This window comes from Alosa pseudoharengus, unplaced genomic scaffold, assembly GCF_046254945.1.
Source record: "Alosa pseudoharengus isolate Yale_2024_CS ecotype anadromous, Long Island Sound unplaced genomic scaffold, YU_APseudo_1.1 YU_APseudo_1.1_scf_7, whole genome shotgun sequence".
Classification (NCBI taxonomy): Eukaryota; Metazoa; Chordata; class Actinopteri; order Clupeiformes; family Clupeidae; genus Alosa; species Alosa pseudoharengus.
The window spans coordinates 37603036-37629388 of NW_027468859.1; the positions used below are offsets into that span (position 1 = coordinate 37603036).

A 26353-nucleotide genomic window follows, 5' to 3' on the forward strand; every position below is an offset into this window, starting at 1 on the left:
ACATCACAGGGTCAGAGGTGAGCTGCTCTGGTCATGTTGTAACTGTCAGTCACCTGGGGAGTTCGTGGCCCAGGAGTTAGAATAAGGGTGTACGATCACTCGAGTCAGTGCATGGATGGAGCAGATAGCCTGCCATCATTTGGTCATTTATTAATATTCTGCTTAAAGGGATATTCCACCATTTGGGGAAATACACTCTTGTTTAACTCAAGGGGAGGTGGAAAACAAGTGTATTTCCCCAAATGGTGGAATATCCCTTTAACAGATGATGGATGGATCAGGGAGAGTAAGGAGAGTGACTTATTAAATCCACAAACTTTTTTTTAACTCTTTCGTGTTTATTGGTTTTCTTAGCTAAATTCCATACAGATAGTAAATACAAGTGTTAATTTTCCTTTTTCTTTAAATCTACGAAAAATGATCAATTATTGCATTTGTCAGGAGCTTCTGAGCCCAATAGGTTCAGAATAACATTGTTTCTTTAGAAAGAACAACATAAGATTGTTTGTTTTCTATATATTTGCATATACACAAACTCATACTATCCCCAAGTAGTTAGCTCTGGATTGCATTACAACATTAATACAGACTGATTTATCATGTTGTCACAGAGATGTCACGCAGTGCTCAGGTACTTTTCGGGCGAAGCGAGCGAGAGAGAGAGCGAGCGAACCGTTTGTCGAGCGTTAAGCAGATACGAGAGCAGGAGCAGAAGGGTCAGAAGTCCTTATTTTCAGACGGCTGGGGCTTCTATCAAGATTCGTCCTTTTCGATGGAAACTAGCAGGAGAGAGAGAAGAGAAAGGAGGGGTCGGGTGTAGCGGTCACTCTCTCCAACAGAAAGCGGATGGAGGCCCAAACCGTGGGAGGTGGGAAGGAGGTGCGGGTGGGGCCTCTGCCTTGCCATGAACGCACCACGCGTCTAAGTGCAGGGCAGCTAACTGGTGAAGGAGGAAGAGGAGGGTGGCGAGGAAGGTCAGCCCCCGGGGAGGGAGAGCCGCTCAGCCACGCCGCAGCTCGTGGAGCTTCTGAGCCACGTTCTCCAGCTCGGACTCGATGGCAGCCAAACTCTCGATCTCAGGGTCCTGGAAAACAACATGGAGAGACAGACAGGTAGACAAAGAGTGTGAGATTTTTACATTCCTACCACAAACCTGTGGCAATATTTGCTCATACTTTCTTCATGGTAAGCAAACTCGACTTATGACGTGATTACCTCGGTCTTCCTGGTGGCGCTCCCCTCCTCGTCTCTCCTGTCGTCCGGCTCTCTCTTGGCCATCATGCGGAGCTCCCTCTCCTCGGGGCTGCGCTGGGACCCGGGCGTGGCCTCCTCTTCTGTGGATGCCTCCTTTGAGTGGTGGGGCACCTCCTGGAGCTGCTTGTACTCGCTGGACCTCCTCCTCTCCTCCTCCTCCTGCTCCTCGGCCTCCTCCAGGGCCTCCTCCTGCTCTACTGGAGCTCTCCTCTGGGCCTGCAGGCCGCGGGGCTGGTGGGTCAACCCGCTCCAGCGCTGGGCACCGACGCCTCTCTTCTCCTCCTCCTCCTCCTCCTCCTCCTCCTCCTCCTCCTTACTGGCCTCTCCCTCTGCGCCCTTGTTCTTCCTCTCGACCTCAGCGCTGTCCGAGGCTGTCCTCTTCTTCTCCTCCTCCTCCTCTTCCTCGGCGGATGGCTTTGCCTCGGAGGTCTCTCCTGGGCCGCCGCTCACTGCGTGGACAACAGCAGAGATGCCAGGGGTCAGGGGTCAGCCAGGCTAAATATCTCCTTTCACATCGCATTCTTTTCCTCTCAATCTGTGCCCTTCTTAGAGCTCCCGCCTTTTTTCGCAATCCCTCTCTTTCTCTGTCACTCTCATCTCTTCACCTAAATTCTCTCTCTCTCTTTCTCTCTCTCTCTCTCTCTCTCTCTCTCTTTTCTCTCTGCTTCTCACTGTCACTCTGCCATCCAGACAAGCCTTCCTATTATCCAGCATCAGCAAGATGCCACTCTCCTTAATGAAGAGCCCTGTTGCCAGCTGGACAGGGCTGGTCCTGGCTGTTATACAGCTGTCTGTCTCCTCGGGGGGACATTTTAGACACATATCCTTTATCAAGCAACCCCATCGCATGTATCCATGGAGACATCAACGCAGACTCGACCTTTTCCTTTCCTCCAGAGTCTCTGCTTTACACATGCTCTCTTCCGGTCATATGAAGTTTTTTTCTTTTTTTTCCCTCTTTAAGTATGCACTGAAATGTTGGTGTAGCTGGATTGACTCCAATGTCCATTATTTAATGAATTCTCTGCTTTGCCTGAGCAGACTGGATCTCATTTTGTAAATGGAGGCACTTAGTGCAGCTCCCCATTTATTCTCAGCATGTCAGGCAAGCTAGAGTTCAATATCAATCTCAATTCCCTCTCCCTCTCTCTCTCTCTCCTTCCATTTCATTCACTTCCAGTCTTTTTCTCCCTACCTCCTGTTTTCCACATTCTCTATTACTCCCCTCCTCTCTCTCTCTCCCTCTCTCTCTCTTATCCCTCATCTCTCTTCACCCTAACTCTCTCAATCGTAACTCCATTTGGGGCTCTTCATCCACTCCACTTTAGCTGTCTCTCTTGATTGCACTGTTTTCATTTGCTTAAAGGCAATCAGTGCCATGGTCTATTTAATTCTCTCTCTCTTTCTCCCTCTCTCTCTCTCTCTCTCTCTCTCTCTAACTCTCTCTCTCTCTGACTCTATATGTGTCCACACACACACAGTGTGATGGCTCCCTAGAGGGCAGTATTTATCTGTCATTGATTGGCTGGTTACCCAGAGAAGTGGGGTATTCATCCTCATGACATTCAGTCATCACAATGATTATTGCTCTTTTGGGGGGGGGGGGGGGGGACTGGAGCAGGGCTCTGTCATACACCACACATCCACAAAAGAGCTGACCAGAGCTCACCTCCCTATGCCTGCTTTTGACTCACTGCTCACACACGCACTCACTCACTCACACTCACACACACACACACACACACACACACACACACACACACACACAAACAAACACGCACACAAACAAACAAACACGCACACACACACACACACACAGAGAGAGAGAGAGAGAGAGCAGTGCACACAACCCCATTTCCTTTCATTTGCACAGGCTGATATGTTCATATTACAAGCACACTGACCCTCTCTCCCTCCATTCTCCTTGCCAGTTCACGGACAGCTGGGCTTGTGAGTGACCTATGTCTTATTTCACTGCGTCAGTGTAAAAAGATACAGATCAATGTGTGTGTTTGCATGTGGGGGGGTGTTTGGGTGTGTATTTCTGTATATGAGTCAGTGATTGAGTGTCCTTTTGTTCTGTGATTTTCACTGGGCGAGCCAAGTGTGTGTGTGTGTGTGTGTGTTGTGTGTGTGTATAAGGGATACAGACAAATAGAGGGATCTTATTCTACCTTTCCCATTCTGAGCCATGGCCTCTTCCTCCTCTTCTTCCTCCTCCTCCCCCTCCTCCAAACTAGTCTGTTTCTTCTGTTTCTTTTCCTCCTCCTCCTCCTCCTCCTCTTTGCCTGCCACCTCTCCTCCCTCCTCTCCGCTCTTGTGCTCCTGGTTCATGGAGTCGGAGATATGGTTGCTGGGGCTCTGCTCCTGGTGGCTGCTCTCCCTCTCCTGGCCTCCGATCTCGTTCCCTTCCTGGGACTCCTGGGACTCGGTGGCCTCCCTCTCGGCGCTCTCCGACTCTTCCTCCCCCTCCTCCTCTTCCTCGCCCCCGCGCTTCACTCCAGGCCTCATGCCAGCTAGCAGCATGGATCGATCTGCCAGAGACACACAGAGCAGGCAGACAGTGCCGTCTCATTTCAGTTCATTTCAATAGGAGGCAGGGATGGGGAAAGACATGAGGAGATGGATGGAATATGTGTGAAATATATCAAAAATAAAAGAAAGATAGAAAGGCTCTCCATATTAGGGCTCTGGTGACAAGAGATAGATAGATAGATAGATAGATAGAAAGAAAGAAAGAAAAAAAATGAAGCTCTAGCTTTGTCATCCTTCCCTACTCCTAAAAAGCATACTGCTACAGTAGTCACACACACACACACACACACACGGTGAAAAAAGACAGCACACACTGCAGCGCATTTCTGGGGCAGAGGGGGTGAGGGGAGGCGTTCTTTCACACCTCAACTTCATTTCCAATGGCTTGTCACAGAACAAGACTTTTTCCTACTTTTCAGGCCATTATAAGGGACCTGGACACTGGTGACCGCTGATGATGATGCTGGACTTAAAAATAAATAAATAATAAATACAAAAAAGCATTAAGATACTGATCTGTATCTGCCTATCACTCAACGTAGGTCACACTGTAAGATTTTGCAGGCTTGTTTGTTTGATTTGTATTTCTATGTGGAAACAAGTGAGCATAGTCTCTTGGCACTGAGATAAAATATTACTGTTTACCTCAGGCAACAATGTTTCACGTTTGCCTTTCTGTGAATCTCTGCAGTCCAACAGATTTAGAAGCTGTGGGTGGTGAGTGTCACTTTAGCGGCTGACCACAGTGAAATAGCACACCTGGCCTTCTCTCTCAGCTGAGCAGAAACGGTTCAGGTGTGCTAAGTGGCTCTCTCACGGGTCCTCTCCCGAATGCAGGAAAGCACATCTGAGTATCTCACTAACCCATGAAGGACAAAGATGAGAACATTTCTCTCTCTCTCTCTTTCACTCTTTCTCTTTCCTTCTCTCTTTCTACCCCCCGCCCCTCTCTCAAACCTAAATCAGCAGTCTTCCTCTGTTTCTTTTTGTCAGGCGCTTGCTCTTGTTATTAACCTCCATTACACGCTTGAATTGAGTTTAATTCAAAACTTTTTCGACTCGACCCTTTTCTTCTTTTGCATGTACGTGCACAGCGTACAGTAACACGCCTCCCGTGAGACTTGCCAGCTTGTGTCCTTAGTGGCCAATGCGACCGACCGCTGTCAATCCAATTTATCACACTCGGTGGGAGTTTGTGTCTGGAAGACCCACCGACGTGCCCCATGTCCTGAATCTGTCAGAGGAGGCCCGGCGGAGAGCTCGTCAGCACTGTCACAGCCAATCCGATGACAAGGAGAAAGCCCCCAAAGATTGCAACTAAAAAGCTGCGCCATGTCATTTGTGGTTTGCATGTGCGTTTTGGATGGGCGAGACTGTTGCAAGCTTGACTGGCATGCCACTTTCTGATGTCTTTTAGCCCCGGCGAGAAGGTGGTTGTCTCAATACAAGCATGTTTTTGCTGACTTGCCATTTTGGATATAAACACATGAATACAAATACAATAACACTCCCTTAAACTATGTATATGTATGTATGTATGTATGTGACAGAAAGAGAGGCAGAGAGGGACAAAGACGCTCCAGAACCTTCTCTCCCTATTTGTCCTCTTTCGTACACTTCGTATGCATATGTTTCAACATGCTATTACATACTCGCACAATGCAAATGCAGATCGTTTTTCCCCCAGGATGGCAAAATTCCACCAGGTAAACATAAGCAGGTATGCCTGACTACAGGATCACACTCAGTCTTTGGTACCGCACACTTTGTTTGTACAAGTAAAGCGCAATCAAGTCTGGTACCTTCTAAAATATCCCCGCGCTCTTTGAAAGTCAGCTTGTCACGGCTTCTGTTTTCTCTGGCCCTCAATGACTCACCGACAGCATCATCACTTACAAATCAACGCAGGATAATGAAACACATAGTTTAGGTCTAGCACAGGGTAGAAGATGTGCCTTTGAGCTTGATGATATGGAGGGAAATTATCTGTCATTCTCTTCCTGGCAGTCTTGGTCTATTTAATTTTTTTTTGCCGTGCTCACACCAGCACAGATGCATTAACAGGCACCAGCATAAACACACCCACACACTTCCTGTAAATCCTCCAGTTTAAGCTCACTGTGTCTATCCTTTTATCCTCCTCTCACCGGCTATGAACAACACTCAATACGGGATTTGAGTTCATTTTCATATCAAAGAGAAACTCTCTTACTCACAGTCTCTGTTATACTGTTTCTCTCTCTCTTGATCTCTCTCACTCTTGATCTCTCTCTCTCTCTCTCTCTCTCTTTCACTCTTGATCTCTCTCTCTCTCTCTCTCTCGCACTCTCAGCAACATCTCCTCATCTTTGGCACAGTTCACCCACAGTACTAACTCAGTGCCACCCTCCACCTCCACACCAACAGACATGCCGACACTGTCAAGTAGACACACTTATATGATGATATTCTACAGCCCCCGGTGGTGGGGCAGATTATTGCAACTCACCTGGAATTGCCTCCAGCTCCTCTGGGGCATCCTGGGGCAGTTTGGTCACCGGACCCGTCACGCCTGCCTGGCTCTCAGTCAGCTTGGCTCTCTCATTGACTCCTGGAGAATGAGAAGAGAGCATCCATCACACTGTTATACCCATACAAGTGATATACTGTGCTGAACCTTGAAGAACAGAACATTGTGAAATATAAGGCACTATCAATTCCTATTAATAGTGGGGGGTGGGGAAGGTCAGGTTCCAACAGGAATAGCATCAGGGAACTACGACTCAGCCAACTCATTTCATTTTCTGTTCTACCCAAAGACAAAACGCTGGAGTCATTTCGGTGTCACTAAATACAAATTTGGACTTGCACAATCAGGACTCGGGGTCTCTGAACCCAAACCTCCCTGCTCTCGTTACAGTGGATCAAGCAGAGCTTCAATCCAATCAGGCTGTGACTGCAGCATTAGAAGAGTCCGGGGCAGAGTCTCTGTCGGAAATTAGATTTCTCTCCCCCCCCCCCACACACACACACTAAAGGGCTTTTACCTCCCTGGTTTTCATTACCCTGGGGTTCCGACACGTAACAGTTCCCAGAAAACACACTGAAGATTAGCTCTGAATGCAATCAGCTCCGACGTGACATTAATTCATGTTTGACCTGATAGGAGTTTTGAGTTCAACCCCCCCCCCCCCCACCCCTCACCTTCCACAGCTATATCCTGCAGCTCTTTCAGAAAGTTTTGATGGCGTAGGATGGAAACCAAACGTTCATCTGCAAAAAAAGGGAAGAGAGGAAGAGAGTGAGAGAGAGGTGGAGAGAGAGAGAGTAGAGACACAGGAGGAAACAGGTCATTTTTCTAAATTTTTTGAGACTTTGTGGGGGTAACATGAACACAATGCAAAGCTGCCTGCCTGTCATTTGCAAGGACTCAGCAGTTCAATTCAGTCTCAGAGTTAATTGCCCTGAAATATACAGCCTCTCCTGCCACCAAACAATTCATCATTGGGCTCTGAGAGTGTGAGAGAGAGAGAGATAGGGAGGGATAGAGAGAGAGGGATAGAGAGAGAGAGAGAGATGGAGAGAGTAAGGAGGAGAGATAGGGAGGGAGTGTTTCTAGTAAATTACAGCCGAGTCGAGCTTTTCTGCCTTTCTGCTGACCCAGAAAGAGTGCAGAGTCAACGCTCACACTCTTTCAGCACCGTCGCTTTATCCAGCCACACCATCTCTTCTTTCTTATTTCACTTCACTGCCAAACTCTTCCCTTTATCCATCTCGCCGGTGTTCCTTTTCTCTCTCTCTCTCTCTCTCTCTTCCTCTCTTTCTCTCTCTCTCTTTCCTCGGCTTGCATTTCTCTTTCCTTCAGGTGTTTGATCGTCTCATGTGCGAGGCAGCTTCACCTAAGTGTCTCAAAAGAGAGCCACGGATAACAACAAGCAAAAGCATCTCAGAAAACTGACTTCAGGTCAGCAGCCTACTATTTTCCCCTCTGCATTCCCTCTCTAACCCACTGCCTGTGTAGCAGTTGCCAACTCCCCACTGTGCGGCACCCCCTACATCAGGCGGGGACGGCCTCCGGCAAACATGGGTCTCTCCTCTGAAACACGCGGTCCTGCTGACTGCTTGTTTGCACCAGACAATGCTGTGCTTCCACAGAGGAGCCACTACTCTCATGAAGGGACATAATCATGCTGTGTGTGTGTGTGTGTGTGTGTGTGTGTGTGTGTGTGTGTGTGTGTGTGTGTCTGTGTGTGTGTGTGTGTGTGTGTGTGTGTGTGTGTGTGTGTGTGTGTGTGTGTGTGTGTTACCAATTGTTTGCATGCCCAACCCTAACAGACAGAGGCCGTGACTGCACTGAGAGGGAAAGGACAAATGAATTCCATTTCATTGTGTTTGTGTGAACACCTGGTCAAGCTGTAGACATGAAGTCAGGTCTCCACAATGCTGAGCTGGCAGCCTTTCGCCTGTGTCATCCGAGCGCATTCACCCGTGCGCTATAATGACCTCTACTTATGATGAGACAATCATCTGCAGTGCAACCCACTGATTTCATTGAGAGAGGTAACAAATTGTCCAACAGTGTGAAATGGCAGGTAGGCACTGGGCATAGAACACAGCCCCAGAGCCCAGAGTCCTAAGCCCTCATCCTACCCAGACTCACTCAAGACTTATCAGTCGCTAGTCGCCGCAATAACAACCACTCTCTAACATCAAAAGACTGGACCTATCTCTGGAGGGATTGCCTGAGATGGGGGGGGGGGGGTACTTAGGGGACAAGTAGTGTTGAAGCTCACTCAGCTCACCTGTCCTTAGTATATCCAGGCACTGTTGACTGACAGGTAAGGGGTGTGGCAAGGAAAGAGCATCTGCGATTACCTCCACAATGCACTTCATCAACTGTAAAGGGGCAGGTGGATGGACAGGTAAAGGTGGTTACCAGGTGACAAGTACAGATAGGTATCAGACAAATTTCATTTACAATAGAGTGAAAAGATAGTTACTCTCTGATGGTGTTTGTCACCAGAACGTTTTTCATCTCTGGCTAATAATCTGAACACTTATGACCATTTTGTCCTCAAGGAATCTGTCATCCTGACTTGAGAGCATCCTGAATTGTAGCATCATCATTCAAAGCAGCATGTGAGACATGACATAATGTAACATGCTACTAGAGGGCTTTGACATTGTTTTTTGGCTCCTTAATGTTTAATAGTGTTATTTTGGGAGATCAGAGTCTAAAACAAATTGAAATGAAACTTTGTCACAGTTGTCTTTACACCCTTTCTTCATCATACTGCTGCTGGTCAAATTGTAATTTTCTAGTCAACCAATGGCGTGGCTCTCATATCATTGTTAGAAGTAGCCTACTTTTTATTTATCTCTCATTCACTGTCTCTGTTGTTTCTCTCATGGTCTTATCTACTGGATGGTAAGCTTCCAAGGGTCACGCATTTGACATTCTGCTGCAGTATCAGTCCATGGCAGTATTGATTTCTTTCAAAGTCATGTGGCTTATCAAATCCAAGCGCAACTTAATACCAGCTAAAGTGCTTTGGAAAATGTTTACTATTCCTGACGAACCTTTCTATTGATTTTGCAACTCAAAAACAATTTGATTCAAAATTTCTTTCACCAAACTACAGTTATAACATTGGCTCACAGATAATAAGAGTTATTGGTTTGTTTGTAATATGGAATTCAAGTTAATTGGTCGTTTTTTGTTTTGTTTTTTGTAGCCTAAGGATTTCTTGCTAGGCGTAGCTTAGGTTGGTCAGCTTTAATTGTCAGTAGGCCTATGCAATAGCCTACTTTCCCACCTTCATGGTCTATTAGATTAGACTATTTTAATTTTGATTGACCTAAATTTGCCTCTTATATTTCTTAGTGCGTTGTTGTTTAGGTTTTTAAAAAAACTTGAATAGATGAAAAGCGCTAAAGATAGCATGAGCTTGTCGTTCTTTCATGCTCTCGTGAATGCAGCTCGAGCTGAGAGCGCGGCACCCTTGAGACGAGCTGTCACATCGGTTCGATGGGTTTGAACCAATCATCGAACTTATACAAAGCTCATACATGCATTTATGTAGATTAGCCTACAATTTAAACATTTAAATGTATCCAAACAGAGTTAAAGCCCCACATTGAAGAGATTATGAGGCGTTTAAGTCCAACTGAGTAAAAATGCGTGCAAACTTCGAGGGATAGTCTGTCTTACCCTGATGTCCTCATTCTCCCCTTTAGACACTGGTAATGGAGAAACTGTGGAGGATGGACATAAATGTACATTTAGGCTATATAAAAAAACGCAGCAGGCTGAAAAGGATTCGTCAAAGGGCATATTGACATGTGTAACAGAAAAGCAGAATAGATGTAGGCTATTGAGTGGAAAACATTTAGCGCAGATATTTTAACGAATTCTCAAATAGGCTACTCTGCATAAAAATGTAAAGTGCTTTGGAAAATAACATACAGTAGGCCTATCTACATTTCAAATGAATTCTCTGTAACATATATTAGTCAAATATATTTATCGCAATCAGCTCCAGTTGTCCATTATATTTCCGCCGCACTTGGAGCTGTCCTTGGTGCTGAGCCAAAGCAGCGCCTCTTGACAAACGATACAAACGAGTAGAATATTTGACACAATTGTCAAAGCTAATGTTTCGAAATGCCTGTCGCTTACCGTAATTCATCAGGGCCATCAACACAAGGCATCCCGTCGTAATCATTGTACCGTTGACAATACGATGCAATCGCCGTTGAGATGTGAAGCGACAGATCTCTGTGACTACTTTTAACTTTGTTCTCTTCGAACCGAAAGTGTGAACAAGGGGGGTGTTCTCATGGACGCGTTCTCTACGGAACTTGGATGCTCTGGTTGGTTCTGAGGCACGAGATGCAAAAATAACGTGCCGCTACTCTGCCACGGCTCTACGAGCTACTTACTGCAACAACACCTGCATTTTATAGGATGTGAGAGAGAAAGGAAATGACATCACCTCTGTCAGTGCTAGCAGAACACCTTTGCCTGAGATAGAGTAAGGTGTGTGTGTGTGTGTCTCTGTGTGTCTCTGTGTGTGTGTGTGTGTGTGTGCGTGTGCGTGTGTGTGTGTGTGTGTGTGCGTGCGCGCGCCAGTGTGTGTGTGGGTCACTCTATAAAACAAGCGAATAAAAATTTGACCAGCTACATACAGTGTTGCTGTCCACAAAATACATGTTTTTCATAGAGGTTTTGGAAATTTAATTTGGGGGTTAATCCATTACCAAAACGGAGCAAACTCCTTAAGGAGAGCCTCCAACAGCAGACTGTAACATACTGTTCATTTACATACAGTCATTCATTTAGCAGACGGTTCTGTCCAAAGCGACTTACATATGTCATTTATATTACAAGGGCCACTGTCCCGGAGCAACTTGGGGTTATGTGTCTTGCTCAAGGGCACAACAGTAGATGCCAGAATTGAATCTGCAACTTTTCAGACTACTGTATGCTAGCCCAGCTCCTTAGCCACTATGCGTCTGTTGCCTAGACTTCATTACATTACAGCCTCACTGGATTCAATCAGCACTATGATTAAGAGTACTCAGGGGAGTCTATGGCCGTCATGGAAATATGGACATGGTTAAGTATCCACCTAAAATTTTTAATCTAAAACACTCTGGGTATTTAGACACATACACAGACACAAACATGCAGAAGTAGGGAGTTACATCATACAGGTTGCTTTTGTCATAATTAATTGTTGTGATTGGAAAAATCCCCCTCTGGACTTTTAAAACATAGCCTTGCGTCAGTAAACAGATCATTGTGCATGCACTTACATACACATACTTAAGCCTGTCCTTGTGGTAGCAGTTCTAAACGAGACAAAGAACATGTATGTTCCTCTGCAGACTACCACTAGTATCTATTGTCTGAAAAGAATAGGTTGCTAGGACACTGCTTGTTAAAATTACAGGATGTTACCTCACCAATGGCAGTCTCCCTCTACTATGTTTTCTAAACAAATAGAAAAATGTCACATATGGACATGATGGAAAATGACTCAATTCTTCTCTGTGTGTGTGTGTGCTTAGGAGGGGTGCATGAGATAAACAGATGAAGTAGGTATTTTGAATAGACAAGCAGACAGATACAGACAGGGTAACCATACCCAAAGATTAAAGATATACAGTAGGTCTATGGTCAGACAGAAAGACAAAGAGAGAGAGAATTATTTATGTAGTATTGCATTCTCTTTTTCATCTTTCCTTCTCTCAAATAACCAGGTGAAGATCCATAAAAACATCATAACACCTGCATGTGTTATGTTGACAGTAAACAAAAGGGTAATAAGGTCTCATCTCACTGTGATTTTCTATACAACCTGACATGACAACAAAGCACACGGAAAGGCCCATATTTGTTAAACGCATGGCAACCAGTGGGCAGGTGATAACAAATTATGATAAATAGTCGTCAAACGGAGTAGGCTACTACATGTTTAATTTCCTCTGGCCCCATTTTGCTTTCTCACAGATTAAAATGTCCGTTACCTGTCACCACGGGTGATTTATGCACTTCAGGACACTGTTTCATTTCCATAGCAGATTCCCTTGCTTTCATGCCCTGAATTCATCCTAGGTGCTTATCACACGTTTGATCGGTGATGCAACACGCATTAAAATCTGGTTAGTTGTTGAGTGGGTGATTTGACTATCTAGTCCCATTGGTCTTGGCCTTTATTAAATGCAGGATGTGTCAGAGCGTCATTCCGCAATCTGCGCTTCTGCCAAAAAAGAGGAATCTGTGACTCACTTTAGTTCTTTGCAGAAAGGCTGTATGTGTCTGTAGATTTGAGATTCATCAGACTCTTTGAAAAGTAGTTGGCTTGCTAGAACAAAGAATAACGTGAGTGCCAATGGCTTCTTGTGTTATATCTTTGCTAATACTGTTTTTTACTTCTTTCTTGTCTTGTTTCTTGTCATAGTCAGAGGGATTCAGACATGATGTCTCACATTCAACCGTTCCAGTCGTTTGAAGGTGACACCAACATTTTTTGAAAGCATACACCACAGTTGATGTGCACAGTGAGCTGTCATATTGGTGGCAAGTCTCATTGTGATTTCACTTGTAACAAAAACAATACGTCATACAATTCTAAATATCAAATGTTCACTGTTTCTATATTACAACAAATGCGTTGACACGTTCTAAGGATTAAATTGAATCAGTCTTGCATGGACATTGGCTTTAATTAAAAAGCTTTAATCAGAAGCAAGCTAGACAGTAGTTTGTGTGATGGTTTTTTCCAGTATCAAATTTCCTATTTCTCTATCAGCAAAGATGGTAATCGCTGACATAATAAAGGGAATTTGCCATCACCCAAGAGTGCTGTTTGCCTGGTATCAAATGTGGCTACAGTGCTGTTTGCTTAAGCCAGGCTTTCAAAAGACAGAACAGAGAGCATACATCCCTGCTTAATATAGAAATCACCTGCACATTCAAACAGGCAAAAATCTGAGCGCACCTGCTTGAAACCAGTATTTTACCTGCTGTCCTTGCTTTACACTGTGTACCTTTATCTAAATGCTTTTTCAATTTAGCACATGAGAAAAGCCTTCCTATAAGCACAGCATCAGTGAGTCAACTATTTATGTGTATCAACTTCTGCAGTCCTACACTGAAGTCTCTTTCAGTTGTTCTGTATCAACAAAAAGGACCCCAGTGATTCCAGTGTTTTTTGGGTTTTTTTTTTTAAGCAAGCCAACATGTAGCCTCCATGAACATTAGAAGCCATAAATAATTATCTGATCTCACTCAATTAACCTAAAACTGTTTAAGTACTTCTAATTGTCTCTGGGTTATTGCCTATTTTGGTATTTTTTTCACATAGATTTGTAGTAATTAAAAAATATACTGGACACACACACCTATGCTTATCATGGACCTCAAATGTTTAAAAAGATTGTCACAATGGATCAAACAACCTTGGATATCATACTACCAACCATAGAGGTAAAGATCTTTCATACATAATCTCAATACATGTAAAGGGCCTACAGCTGTCGGGCTTTTAGCACAGTGGACAATTTCATAATACGTTTTAAGGTCATTTGTAAATAATAATGATAATCATTATTAGCATTATCATCATCATTTAGTGACTTTTACGATTCTGTATTTCACTCTGTTTAATTTAAAGTGTATACAGAGAATTGTATGGTCTAGAACAGTAGTTTTCAAAGTGGGGGCCGGGGCCCCCTGGGGGGCCGCGAGGGGGTGCCAGGGGGGCCTCAGCAAGTTGGAGGGAAAAATAAAAGCAAGAAATAAATAAAATATATATGAGGGTTGTTATACAATGCCATTATAATAATGTGACGCATATCTGAACATATTTCCCATGATAATGGCTGGGAATAATGGTAGAGTGATAGCTCTCATATAGCAGAAAGCTCCAAATAAAATTTTTACACACTGTATGCTCCATCGCGATGTGGTTGTGGCTAAAATAATTATTAGGATTAGCTTAATGTATTTTTACATTTGCCGTAGTATTGTCGATGGGTTTAATAAATAAAACATCAAGGGGGTCCTTGGCCAGAACCTAGTGGTATTTGGGGGGCCTTGTCGTGGAAAAGTTTGGGAACCCCTGGTCTAGAATATACTGGAGGTATATTCTAAACCTATTTTCAAGCAGGTGTAAGCTACTCCAATATTTGAAACCTACTGTCAGGCTTAAACAAACATCCCAGGCCATTAGGGTAAGACAGAGAGCAGTGTTAGCTCTGGAATGGAATCTCCAGTCGCCAACATAGCACAGGTTAGAAATGTTCATATGGGGCCACACCTTCTAAAAGATATCAAATAGATGTTTTTCATAGGAGGCATAGGCATGGCAAATGCTTCTTTTATTCTTTCATTTCCGCGGCAGGCTTGTGTAAGTGGCTTAAACAGGTCCTCATTGTGTATTTTGACGTGAGATGTGACTGGAGTCGAGGGACTGGCGTTCTGTTGGGGGAAAGCCTGAAAACACGTCTCAGGTTGCAGCCTCCAAATCCGGTTATCTCATTAGCCGGGGGTGCAGCGTGCCCCAGTTTGCTTTACCTTTATGCAGGGCCTGCTTTTAGAAGCCGCGCTATTGTTCTTTCCACAGATTTCCCTTTCCGCTCTGCCTCCAGCGCTTAATGAGTTTGAAAGCCATGCTGCCCCTGGACCAGAAAAAGCTTCCCATAATTACTTTTCATTGGTAAACAAATTAGAACTGCATTACATTGGGGCTAAATCTGACTTGCACCTGGTCCCTGTCTAACCTCCAATTAGCCCAGCCGCTTCTTGATCAAGATATGATGTTTTAGAGATGGTTCAAATGTCCCCTCTTTTTTGACATAACTGGATTGTGATTACCTTCTGTTGAGATTTAGTGCATAGATTATGTTATGAAAAAGGAACAGCTTCCACACTGGCAAAAGCAAAAGCACATCACATTTCATAGGAGTGGTAGACTAGACGGCTTTCCTAAATTATCGACAACTGACTTCTCACCACGTGCCAGTATTGGCCATCACAGATGTTAAGAGCAATGGCAATGACGGCACAAATGCAAAATCGACCTCTAGTGGTCACTACAGAGATTACGGTTGTACAGAGTGAAAAAAGACCTTGAAAGAAATATTTACATCAAATGGTCAAAGCCTCGTTTCGGAAAGCACTTCAAAACAGTCAGACAACAATCACTAAGAAAGTGTCCAGCTCTGGTTTAGTGTCCAGAGCGTTACAGGCAGGTCAGAGCCACGGTAGTCCGAAGGAGGAGGTAGGTGAGGGGCAAGAGATAGCTGAGCACGGAGGCCCTCTGCCCACTGGAAGTTGCGACGTCTTCTGATGGAGTCGTGGTCTGCCCATTGTCCACAGCGCTGGGCTTGGTGAAGATGTAAGGGTGATCCTTCACGTGGGAGAGGACAGAAACATGGCAGACAGGTCAGTGTGAGCTCTCTAAGTGAGTAAGTAACTGTGCTCTCTAAGTGAGCCTGTAAGTAAGTGTGCTCTCTAAGTGAGTAAGTAACTGTGCTCTCTAAGTGAGCCTGTAAGTAAGTGTGCTCTCTAAGTGAGCCTGTAAGTAACTGAGCTCTCTAAGTGAGTAAGTAACTGAGCTCTCTAAGTGAGCCTGTAAGTAACTGAGCTCTCTAAGTGAGCCTGTAAGTAACTGTGCTCTCTAAGTGAGCCTGTAAGTAACTGTGCTCTCTAAGTGAGCCTGTAAGTAACTGTGCTCTCTAAGTGAACCTGTAAGTAACTGTGGATTGCGCTGTGGGCTGTTAGATGCACAGACAGGGAGCGTGCTCACCGGTGGAGGACATCTTAGTGGAATGGGTTTAGAGAAACTCTCTACCATTAACTTCTCTCCCTCAGCTTGGAACTGTACAAATGACAATTTTTCAAAAATTTCACAAATGTCAGAGAAAGCCATGACAATTATCCAACCATTACTGTATTATGTTCCAGTCATTTTTGGTTTGCATAGAGTGGGACATCCTCCTTAAAGAAAGCTATGTGGAAAACTTGTGGTGTTTTTTAGTAAAAAAGTTATGCATAACTTGGTGGCTTTAGTAAAAAGAGTATGACTCATATAAACACTAGCATTTTCTATCGCACCATGTTGTTCCACAGGCCCTTGGCCAGCTCTTCGTGTCCTTTCATGGTGAAGTGGAAACAGTCTGGTGTGAAGAAGCTCATGTCAATCTTCCCATTCTGACAGTGGATGTTGAGACATCGAGAGGAGAGGAAAAGGTTGACATTACTGCTCCAAAATGTTTTGACAGTTTGATAACAAGGTTATCTTTGCAAACCTGACGCCACAGCCTCAAAATGTTACATAAATATAAACATTTCAAATGGTCTTAGGGTGCTCACAATGTCAACACATGTGAGAAGTAAAGAAGATGCAAACAGACAGGGGACACTGAAGGTTATTCAAAAAACAGGCACCAGATTAATGTCTTCCTTCCTTTTGCTATAGGGCTACATTTTGGTAACAAAACTGTGTGTTGTGTTATTTGTACCGGAAGCCGTGGAGGATCCGCATATTTGAGGAAGGGTTGAAGGACCACAGCAAAGTCCTTTTTGAAGAATCGATCTGTGTAGAGCAGCTGCTCTAGCCGTTTCTGTGTGGGTGGATGGGTGGAGGAGAGAGTTAGGGCCCGATTCACTAGGGCCTTCATGCCCTGCTAAACTAAGAGCTCTCAGAAGATACATACGCTGGTGAATATGGGGCAAGAATGGGACAAGTAAGTCAAAATGATCATCACTAATTCTGGGTAGATTATTGATGCGAGTCTTATTTGGACTTTTTTTTCCAAGCTCTGTAATTGCATTTTCTATTTTCATTTGATTGGCCAAACATGCAGTAACTCAATTGGTAAATCATGCGTGTCTCAAAATCAATAGCTTTGCCTTCTATTTCCATCTTAAAGGAAAACTCCAGCAATTTTTCACACAGATCCCTTTTATCAAGGTCATTGAGTACTGTCAGCTTTTTAAAATCATGCCCCCAGAGTGTAGCACTGTAGGAACTCCTAATACATAGCACCGTTTTTTTTATATACAGTCATACCCCTGGCAAATATTGATGTAATGTTGATTTTCTCTTGAACCAATATGTTTGATCTGACTGAAAATTACACTGCCACATGCCAAAAGGTTGTAAGACAATGTGGTAGAAACATGGAATCAAAAATGTTTTTTTTATGAAAAATGGCATGTCCAAAATGATTCATACCCTTTTTAAATAATCAATGGAAACATTTTTATTTACCATCAAAGCTCTCAAAATACCTACCAAGCCTCTCCATGTCTCCACAATGATTTTAGACCGCACCTTTTTAGCAGCAACCTGGGTTTTGAGGCAGGAACGATTATTTGCCATCACTTTGGCTTTTTTTGACTGATTGAGGTCTGGACTCCGGCTGGGCCACTCTTAAAATGTTGACATTGTTCTCTGTTAACCATTTCTTGCCTTGTTTATCTGTATGTTTTGGATCATTGTATGGTTTAATGGTCCAATGATGCTTATTGGGGCAGGTCTCTTAGCACACTGCCTGATCTTTTCCTCCAAAATCTCAGTGTAGCCTCTTGCTTTAGTGTTACCGTTTACTTTGAGAAGGTCACCAGGTCCTCCTGGTTGAAAAACATCCCAAAAGAATACTTTTCTAACCCCCACAATTAAAATGGACATGATGTCATTGGAATGTAATGCTTATTTTTTTATGCCAATCTCAGGCCATGTCCCTGGGTCAAAAAGAAATCCATCGAAAGCTACATTTTTTGTCCAGGTGTGCCCTTATAAAGGTTAAGCTGAGTTGTGCATGTTTGGAGAAGAGTGATCCATGATCAGCATCCAAGATAACCAAGTGATCCATTTTGAGATGAAATCAAAATTTTAACCACCAAAACACCATCCACAATGTGGAGAATAGCTATAGAAATGTATTAGTTGTGGGTGTTTTTCAGACAATGGAACCTGGTGAACTTGAATTTTTGGTGGAAAAGATCAGGCTGCCGAGAGACCTGCCCCAATTGGCATAATTGGACCATTAAACCACACAACGATCCAAAACATACAGCCAAACAAGGCAAGAAATGGTTAACTGAGAACAATATCAACATTTTAGAGTGGCAGAGCCAGAGTCCAGACCTCAATCCGTCAAAAAAGTGAGCACAAGGCCAGAGTGATGGCAAATAATCATTCCTGACTGAAAACCCGGATTGATGTTAAAAAGGTGTGGTCTAAAATCATTGTGGAGACATGGATAGGCTTGGTAGATATTATAAGAACAATCTTGAGAGTTGTTAATGCAAATAAATATGTTTCCATTGATTTAAGGGTATGAATAATTTTGGACTTGCCATTTTTCATAAACAATGCTAAAAAAGATAAAACCGATAATTTTTTGGATTCCATGTTTCTACCACATTATCTTACAACCTTTTGGCATGTGGCAGTGTCATTTTCAGTCAGAACAAACATATCAGTCAAGAGAAAATCAACATTACATCAATATTTGTCAGGGGTATGAATAATTTTGTTCTTAACTGTATATACTGACAGTACTCGGTGACTTCGAGAAACAGAGCTTTATGTGAAAAATTGGCAGAGTTCTCCTTTAATGAACGCATAAACAACTCTCCCAATACTTCCTCTGAGTAGCATGGGGTGGCGTGTACCTAAAGTAGGGATGACTCACCTGAAACTCCAGATTGACCGACACCAGTTCCTTCAGATCAGCTGAGCCGGTCGCTGGCTTCACTAAACAGGAACAGAAAGACCTGCACAAAACAGAACCAAACGCATTTCCAGACACAATGGCCCGGTTTCCCATACGTGGATTAAGCCTGGTCCCAGACAAAAAGGCTTTTTCAATGGATATCTCCATTGAAGTTCTCTTTTAGTCCAGGCCTAGGCGTAATCCACATCCATGAATCCAACCCAATGTGTTTGAATTGAACTCACATGAAAGCAAGCACAAAAAAAAAGGAAATTACTACATTTGTTTTTGGGATGCAATTACAACATGGCATATTGTCATACATTTTGAGCAGATATATGCACGCTTGGTTCAGCAATCGTATAACATACAAGTTTGTAATAAACATACAAGTTTGTAATATTCATCCAAGTGTGTAAAAACATACAAAAGGACAGAAATTCTGTTATTATGCCGTATTCCAGTGACCAGTCATTGTACAGCTCATAGTTTGTCATTGCCCACAGGGTGGTTTAGCTCCCAGAGGAATGAAGCACTAAAACAGTCATAAAAACCCTTGGCATTCACCCCAATTGTGAACATTATATTCTGTAGTGGTTGGTTGAGTATAAAAGTGGATAAAACTGCTGACAAGGACAGAGACATCAGTGTTCACTGGCCTGAACGGTGATCATTACGCTTTACACTTGTAGTTAAAGATCATCAATCTTCGGAAATTGCCTTTTTCATCCACTTATTGCCAAGTTAGCACTGAGGCCTCTGCTATTGAGGGACCGCTACTCTACGAGAAGTATTTGTCATTCAGAGAGCATGAGAGTCAAGCATGCACAAAGGTCAGATATAACCAATGGTGATTGTTTTAGCCGGCCAGCCTAGTCCCGGTCACATGACGGGGGGGTGAAAGGTCAAATACCTCTGGAGCAGGCAGCCTGGGGTGGGCTTCTGCACCTCCCTCAGGGTCTCCATAGGCAGAATCTGCACCACGTTCACGATCATCCGTGGAACCTACCAAAACACACACACACACACACACACACACACACACACACACACACACACACACACACACACACACACACACACACACACACACACACACACACACACACACACACACACACACACACACACATATTTTCCTCCAGTGTTCTGTATCTTCCTCTATCTTGTATATTGTGTCTTGTATCTGGGACTATTATTTTATTTCCTGTGATGTACTACTCAAAAATGTATATCTTAGGTATGTATGTACTTTGCTGAATGTATGTAATTGTGCATGGCATATATTTCTTTTCAAATCATTCCAGACAGTTACAGACAGAACGGCCTTTTTCAAGGCAAAAAAATTAGACCAAGAAAGTTATGAAACTTGGGCAAGTTGAAGATCTATAAAGTGGTGTAGATATGAATGATCTATGATCGAATGATCTATTCCACTGACTGATCTATGAAGTGGTGTAGATATGAATGATCTATGATCGAATGATCTATTCCACTGACTGATCTATGAAGTGGTGTAGATATGAATGATCTATGATCGAATGATCTATTCCACTGACTGATCTATGAAGTGGTGTAGATATGAATGATCTATGATCGAATGATCTATTCCACTGACTGATATCAAAACAGAAAGCTCACCTCATTCATCAACATCTCCAAGGACACAGTCATGTAGTAGATGAAGTTTTCCACTGAAAAGAGGGACTGAGTGAAGAAGGAAGGAAATGAAATATGAAATGTGCCATTCCAATCAGCCAAGGCAATTCACCTGCTGGCAGGGTTTGTTGAAGCTTTCTTGTATGGCAGTCAAGATTATATATATACACACTGTATGTATAAATAAATTGGGTAATGTTCTGAAGGCTGTCCCAGCAGAGAAGCTGCTGTCACTCTGAATGTGGTGATTCAGCATTCATCATGCCGTAGAACTGAGGTGAACACGTGATTATGTGGTCTCTAAACTTCAGTACACACAACTCTTGAGAGAAAACACAACTTCTCTTCTGTCACTTAACCATACCTTATCTTTGCAGTAATCACAGATGTCATTCATGCCTATGAGGATGGTCAGAAGCTTCCAGTCTTCATCAAAATCTATACCCTGCGGCATCAGACAGGTTCTGTTTAATTTCTTACAAATGGTATTTTCTACAAACAGCAAAATGTTACTATTTTCAAATATAGCTATGATGTCCTTCCTATGATGTCCTTATGATTTTACCTGGTACGTTTTCAGGGTGTCAATGAGATGTCTGACCTGTCCAGGGAGATTACTGAAAGAGAAGCATTCATCACAGTTCAAAGTTAAGATATGCACAAACATAAACTTATTCATATTTAATACAACACTGCTCTTACATTGGCTTACCTCAATATATGCAATCTAGATAACCCATTAAATCATTCTGATCACAATCAATAAATACACTGTCTGAAGATATAACAGCTTCCTTCCTGCACAAATGCAGCCATTATTTATTACTGACAACGCTGAGGCTGTAAATGGACAAGGATAAATTACGTGGGTGGGAATTTATTCCTCTGCATTTACTTAGGCTAAAAGTAATAAAATGAAACTTTAAAAGGAACTTAACCTACATGGAATATAAATATCTGAGTGTGTCCCGAGACACATTCGCATTGTATGTAATTTTCTTTCAGCATTTTTTTTTCTATTAAGAAATTCCAGTAGGTTCACACTCAAAAACGAGCAAATTCACAGACTGATGGGTTGCCATGACAACACTCACAATGTGTTGTGTCCAGTGACGGCCAGGTTGAAGCCGGTCTCACTGAGGGGCGCAGGGGTACCGTGGACCGTCTTGGTGGGAGCTGGACCAATCAGGTCAGGGTTGAAGAGCTTGATAATGTCTGGGGAAAAGCAAATGTGACTGACTGTTCTAAGAACAGTACCATTTTTTCAAATTTAGAAGCCTTACTTTACTTGATACTGGTTAACATTTCTGTCAAGGCCTTTGAGTATCAAAATTAACAGATAGGTAATCAAATACCTTTGTTAACCAATTAAATAAATTAAATGTAGGGTAATACCTTTTTCCAACAATATCATGCAAAAAAGAAGTGATCACGTGGTCAAGATTGTATGCTCTTTTAAAAGTTTCATTAAAAAAAAACAATTTGAGCAAGAAACTTCCCTTTGAGCATCGCATGGAAGTATGGTCAAAATTACTCCAAGACAACTTTTGTGAGACTGCAGCTTTATTCTCGATGCCCGGGAGCATGTTACCCACATGAAATGTCAAAGTAACAAGCCCACATATCTGTGGTTCAGGTCAGTTTTTATACTCTTACCACACACCCATGGAAAATCACAAGATTCCACCCCCTAACAGTGATCCATCTAACCAGCTGGTATTATCAGAAGTAAGAATATTTACAACCCCAACCCCCCCTCCCCTAACGTAGGTCGTGTTTTTGTTGGTATGCCCCATGGGGTCAGCACCATCAGATACCTTAGAACAAACATACTTCTCACTAATGATTCCCACATACTGTAGGGAGGCTTCAGGGACAAAGAAGAATGAAGGGAACCATATTCTCATAGCACATATGGTTAAACTAAACATTTCATGAAATGAGAAACGTTATACCACAGAAGCCATTGACAATATCTGTCAAGATCCCAAAAGAAAAGGCATACTCTTTACTGCAAACTTTACAAATTGTCATGCATTGCGCGTGCCCAGAGGAAAACAGTTCTCTTTTCTGTCACTTATCAAAGATTTCAAGAATGCTCAATATTTTTTTTAAATGTACTGGGTAAGACTGGAGACAGCTCTCTGAATGGATGGGCTGGTCTTTTAGAGTGTGTTTGCAGCCTGCAAATGTGAGAGGAAGAGAGAGAGGGAGAAGGGGAGAGAAGAAGAGAGGGAAAGCAACAGAGAGGGAGGGAGGGAGGGAGAGAGAGATTGCAGTCTGCAAATGTGGACAGAACTCAACAGAAACTCACTTGCAAGCGTGATGACATCTTCAAAGGTTCCATGGCCTCCAATACTATTAAAATCCAAACAAACACCATAAAAAAAAGGAAATTATTACTGAACTGGCTTGGACAGTCTCTCAGAAGTAGTGCTAGCAAACAACCACCAACCAGTATAAAATGACAAACCCAATCGCATCACCACCCCTAGTTTAAGACTGTCAGACATGGTGAAATAAAATCACCCTCAGGAGTCAGTGAGCATGTGTGGAGTGACAGATATGCAGCTCTGAAAACAAACTGGAAAAAGGAAACTCAGACAACTTGCCTCCATGACACATGACGGAATTCTATAGGTAATCCCAGGACATTAGTTGCATTTGCACCAATGGCTGTCTGCAAAGTCAGACAAGCAAATTAATTAGAGCATTCTCAGACTCAGTTTGTTGTGTTCAGTTGAAAACACTGTCTCCTCAGCTAGCTGTAACAACAAACTATATCAAATAAAACAGATTTAACTTTAGATTACTTTACTAGGAAACCATTTTGAGAATAGACAGAGCACTTCCTCTCCAAATGTTCACAGCAGTGTTCTGTGTTTCCATCACAACAGATGGCCCCAACACAGATTATGCTCATAATTATAACTCGACATGTTGTCAACAGGAAACTACCCCAAAGACACAAAGATGCCTATGATAAGAGTGCTTTGTGTTTGTAAGCACTCACAAACTTACCGGTACCTAAAAACCAATTCATTCATTTTATGAACAAGCCGTAACTCCATCACACTCCGCAAAATCATACACCAAGCATGACAGTGGGATTCACTACCGTAATATCAGGGATATCAGCCAAGCAACTCACAGTCAACGAGTCTCCGAGTGCCGCTATCACTTTGATGTCTGCAGCTTTCACCATTTCCACTGCCAAAGACAGAGAGAGAGACAGAGAGAAGGGGGAAATCATCCAAGCAGACACTTAAAAGGCAGCATGGCCTATTCTAAGTTCTTCTGGGAGCTGACAAGGAATCATAATCAGACCACGAACATCACACATGTGATTCCTTTGAAAAGACCAGTCAGGGGCTGTATAGGAGCAATCATGACAGTTACAGCTTATAAGGAGACTTTTATTTCTAATTAAATCTCTAAGACACCTGTACTGAACTGTCATTATGGGCAAAGTCTAAAGTCTAACTAAGGCTAATTTAATAAGCTGGCAAAATCTATTTGGGAATTTAATACCATGAGCAGGATCCTAAGCAACAACATGAGTGGGCCGGCTCAACACTCCCACATGGCACATAATAGCTTTAGTGCATGCACAAGACACGGTGGTCATTGTCTGCCCGCTGCACTTTGCCCACCATTCAAAATGAGATGAATAAAGTGGACGGGAGCTGTTGTCCGAGCCATGTGCCTCACCTGAGGTAGGGACAGAGGGGGAGGGAGTCATGTCGGTGCACTGGAACTGAGGATGCTTGAAGTTGGCCGGCCTGGTTTTCTCCGGAAACTCCTGAAGAAAGCACAGCCACAGGGCGGAACAGGACAGCAGAGGTTTATGTGCCACCCATTTAGGCCTGAGCTCAGCTACTGGAATTCACAGTTTATATCTGTAGTCTCACTGTAAATATCATATTTCACCCCACACCTTTTTTGTGTTGTATCAAGATATAGACATCTAAATACCAGCAGAATACGTCATATACAAACTCATAACACTGGGCACTAAGTAAACAGAGTGTATGACATCCTGAGCCCCCTTCATTCAAGACAGACAACTACCTGATTTTACCACCATCCCTTTACCAGTGATCATGAGAGAAAGTGTCCGATAGTACCCTTTTAAGAGCCTCTTCACTGTAGTGCCTCAGTCCTTCTTCGTACTCCCACATCCAATCGCTGCCTTAGAAAGGAGGGAAACATCCTTAATTCCTCTTCATTCCTGCGTAGCCGACAATCACACGGCAACAGGGCAGGGGCCATTGACATTCCCTTGACACTGAACACAGTGGATGGCCTCAGTTGTAGAGAATGAGGTCCTCGTTCAAACATGGCTTCCTTCATCCATACTGACACCCATAATCCTCCACTTCGCTTCTAGGGGCCATGTTTGTAGAGGTTTTCTTTTTGTTTTGTTTTGATTCTATCGGTTCCACAAAGCTAAAAAAAATGCAGGTGCACACAAGCGTACGGGCTCACACAATCGCACTCTGCCGACCACCCCCCTCCCCCTCAACTACATATGTGGTCACCAAAGCTTGAGCTGGTGTCTTTCAGGAAAAAAAAAACCCACAAGCTCACACACATGCACTCTCTCACGTACACACACACACACACACAGTACGAGCGCAATACCAAATATGTCACTGAGCCCTGACCGACTCCAGTTGGTTCCAACGCTTTTACCTTTGCCAGGGAAGGGGGCTAGCATGCATGTTACCACGGCGATCAAAAGCCACTCCATGGTCCAGCGTTGCTGGCGTAGAGCACAATGTGACACGCGAGGTCGAGCCGGGCCATTATATTCGCAGGACCCCCGGATCTCCCCCACCCAAAATAACTGTGACAAAGTCCAGCCGTGCGCCACTGAAAAAGAGCTCCACGTCACGCAACCAGCAAGGAACAGAGACCAATACTGGGAAGTCTGGGAAACCAGCAACTCCACACACACAAACAGAAAAATATAGGACTAGAAAATACATCAATGAGGAGACATATTCACTAAAAATTAAATGCATAAATGACAAGTCATAGTGGGCAAATTGGCATTGGCCAAATTTTGATTTTTCTGGTCAGAATAGATGAAAGTCTCCAAAAAATATTTATTAAAAAAATGGAACATTTATCAATTTTGCCACTTTGTACCTTACCTTTTTTATGCAGGGTTTGGATTCAGATGTGACTAGAATACATCAACCCACTTGCTTGTGTCTTTAATGGTTATGGACAAACTGGTACCTGAGACGCAACAGCTATCCAACCTAGAAAAGTCAATGTCATTAGAAATGTGATCATTTAATTTAGTTTATAACAAAAACCGAATTTCCATGACTTACTATGTAATTAATTGTACAATATGGCGACCAATGATTTCAGAGCAGCCACACAGGGTTCAAGAATCTTTTACTTCTTTAGAGCGGGAGATGAGTAAATGGGAATTGAATAAACAAATTTGGGCTACTCAAGCAAGCAGTAAAGTTACCAGATATACTCCAATTCTGCGTGGAAATATTTTTATTAATGTATTTTTTTGGCAAGTAAATTTAAACTGCTACAACAAAATTCCCTGACATTCCACGACTGGATAGACTTTCTGAAATTCCATGATATTCCAGAAATTCCATGACCCTGGTGGGAACCCTGATTGTACTGTGGTATACAGTAAAGGCCCTAGAATATTTGG

The 26353-nt window shown here is 43.2% G+C and overlaps 2 protein-coding genes across 2 annotated transcripts; both read right to left on the minus strand.

Annotated features, from left to right (window-relative positions):
- Positions 1–333: 333 nt before the first annotated feature.
- On the minus strand, positions 334–10685 carry chga (chromogranin A). The gene is made up of 8 exons (XM_076272080.1): positions 10448–10685; positions 9980–10023; positions 8571–8664; positions 6973–7041; positions 6278–6379; positions 3429–3788; positions 1216–1703; positions 334–1084 (listed from the first exon to the last, which is right to left on the minus strand). The coding sequence occupies exons 1-8, from the start codon at positions 10491–10493 to the stop codon at positions 1001–1003; spliced, it is 1287 nt and encodes a 428-aa protein (XP_076128195.1). The 5' UTR covers positions 10494–10685; the 3' UTR covers positions 334–1000.
- Positions 10686–13032: 2347 nt separating this feature from the next.
- LOC143109323 (phospholipase B1, membrane-associated) lies at positions 13033–24842 on the minus strand. The gene is made up of 15 exons (XM_076271976.1): positions 24789–24842; positions 24373–24463; positions 23813–23871; positions 23274–23341; positions 22976–23019; positions 21756–21876; positions 21227–21278; positions 21026–21106; positions 20644–20709; positions 19916–20007; positions 18982–19063; positions 16801–16902; positions 16394–16489; positions 16086–16157; positions 13033–15686 (listed from the first exon to the last, which is right to left on the minus strand). The coding sequence occupies exons 1-15, from the start codon at positions 24840–24842 to the stop codon at positions 15519–15521; spliced, it is 1248 nt and encodes a 415-aa protein (XP_076128091.1). The 3' UTR covers positions 13033–15518.
- Positions 24843–26353: the final 1511 nt, after the last annotated feature.

Excerpts from the sequence above, each read along its gene's own strand:
- chga (XM_076272080.1), bottom strand. The coding sequence starts at position 10,493 with ATGATTACGACGGGATGCCTTGTGTTGATGGCCCTGATGAATTACG. Across the intron at positions 6,380-6,972 it reads GCAGGATATAGCTGTGGAAG|GAGTCAATGAGAGAGCCAAG; the intron begins GTGAGGGGTGGG and ends CTCATTCTCCAG. Across the intron at positions 1,704-3,428 it reads CATGGCTCAGAATGGGAAAG|TGAGCGGCGGCCCAGGAGAG; the intron begins GTAGAATAAGAT and ends TTGTCCACGCAG.
- LOC143109323 (XM_076271976.1), bottom strand. The coding sequence starts at position 24,842 with ATGTGGGAGTACGAAGAAGGACTGAGGCACTACAGTGAAGAGGCTCTT. Across the intron at positions 21,107-21,226 it reads ACACCCTGAAAACGTACCAG|GGTATAGATTTTGATGAAGA; the intron begins GTAAAATCATAA and ends CTGATGCCGCAG. Across the intron at positions 20,710-21,025 it reads GTGATTACTGCAAAGATAAG|TCCCTCTTTTCAGTGGAAAA; the intron begins GTATGGTTAAGT and ends TTCTTCACTCAG.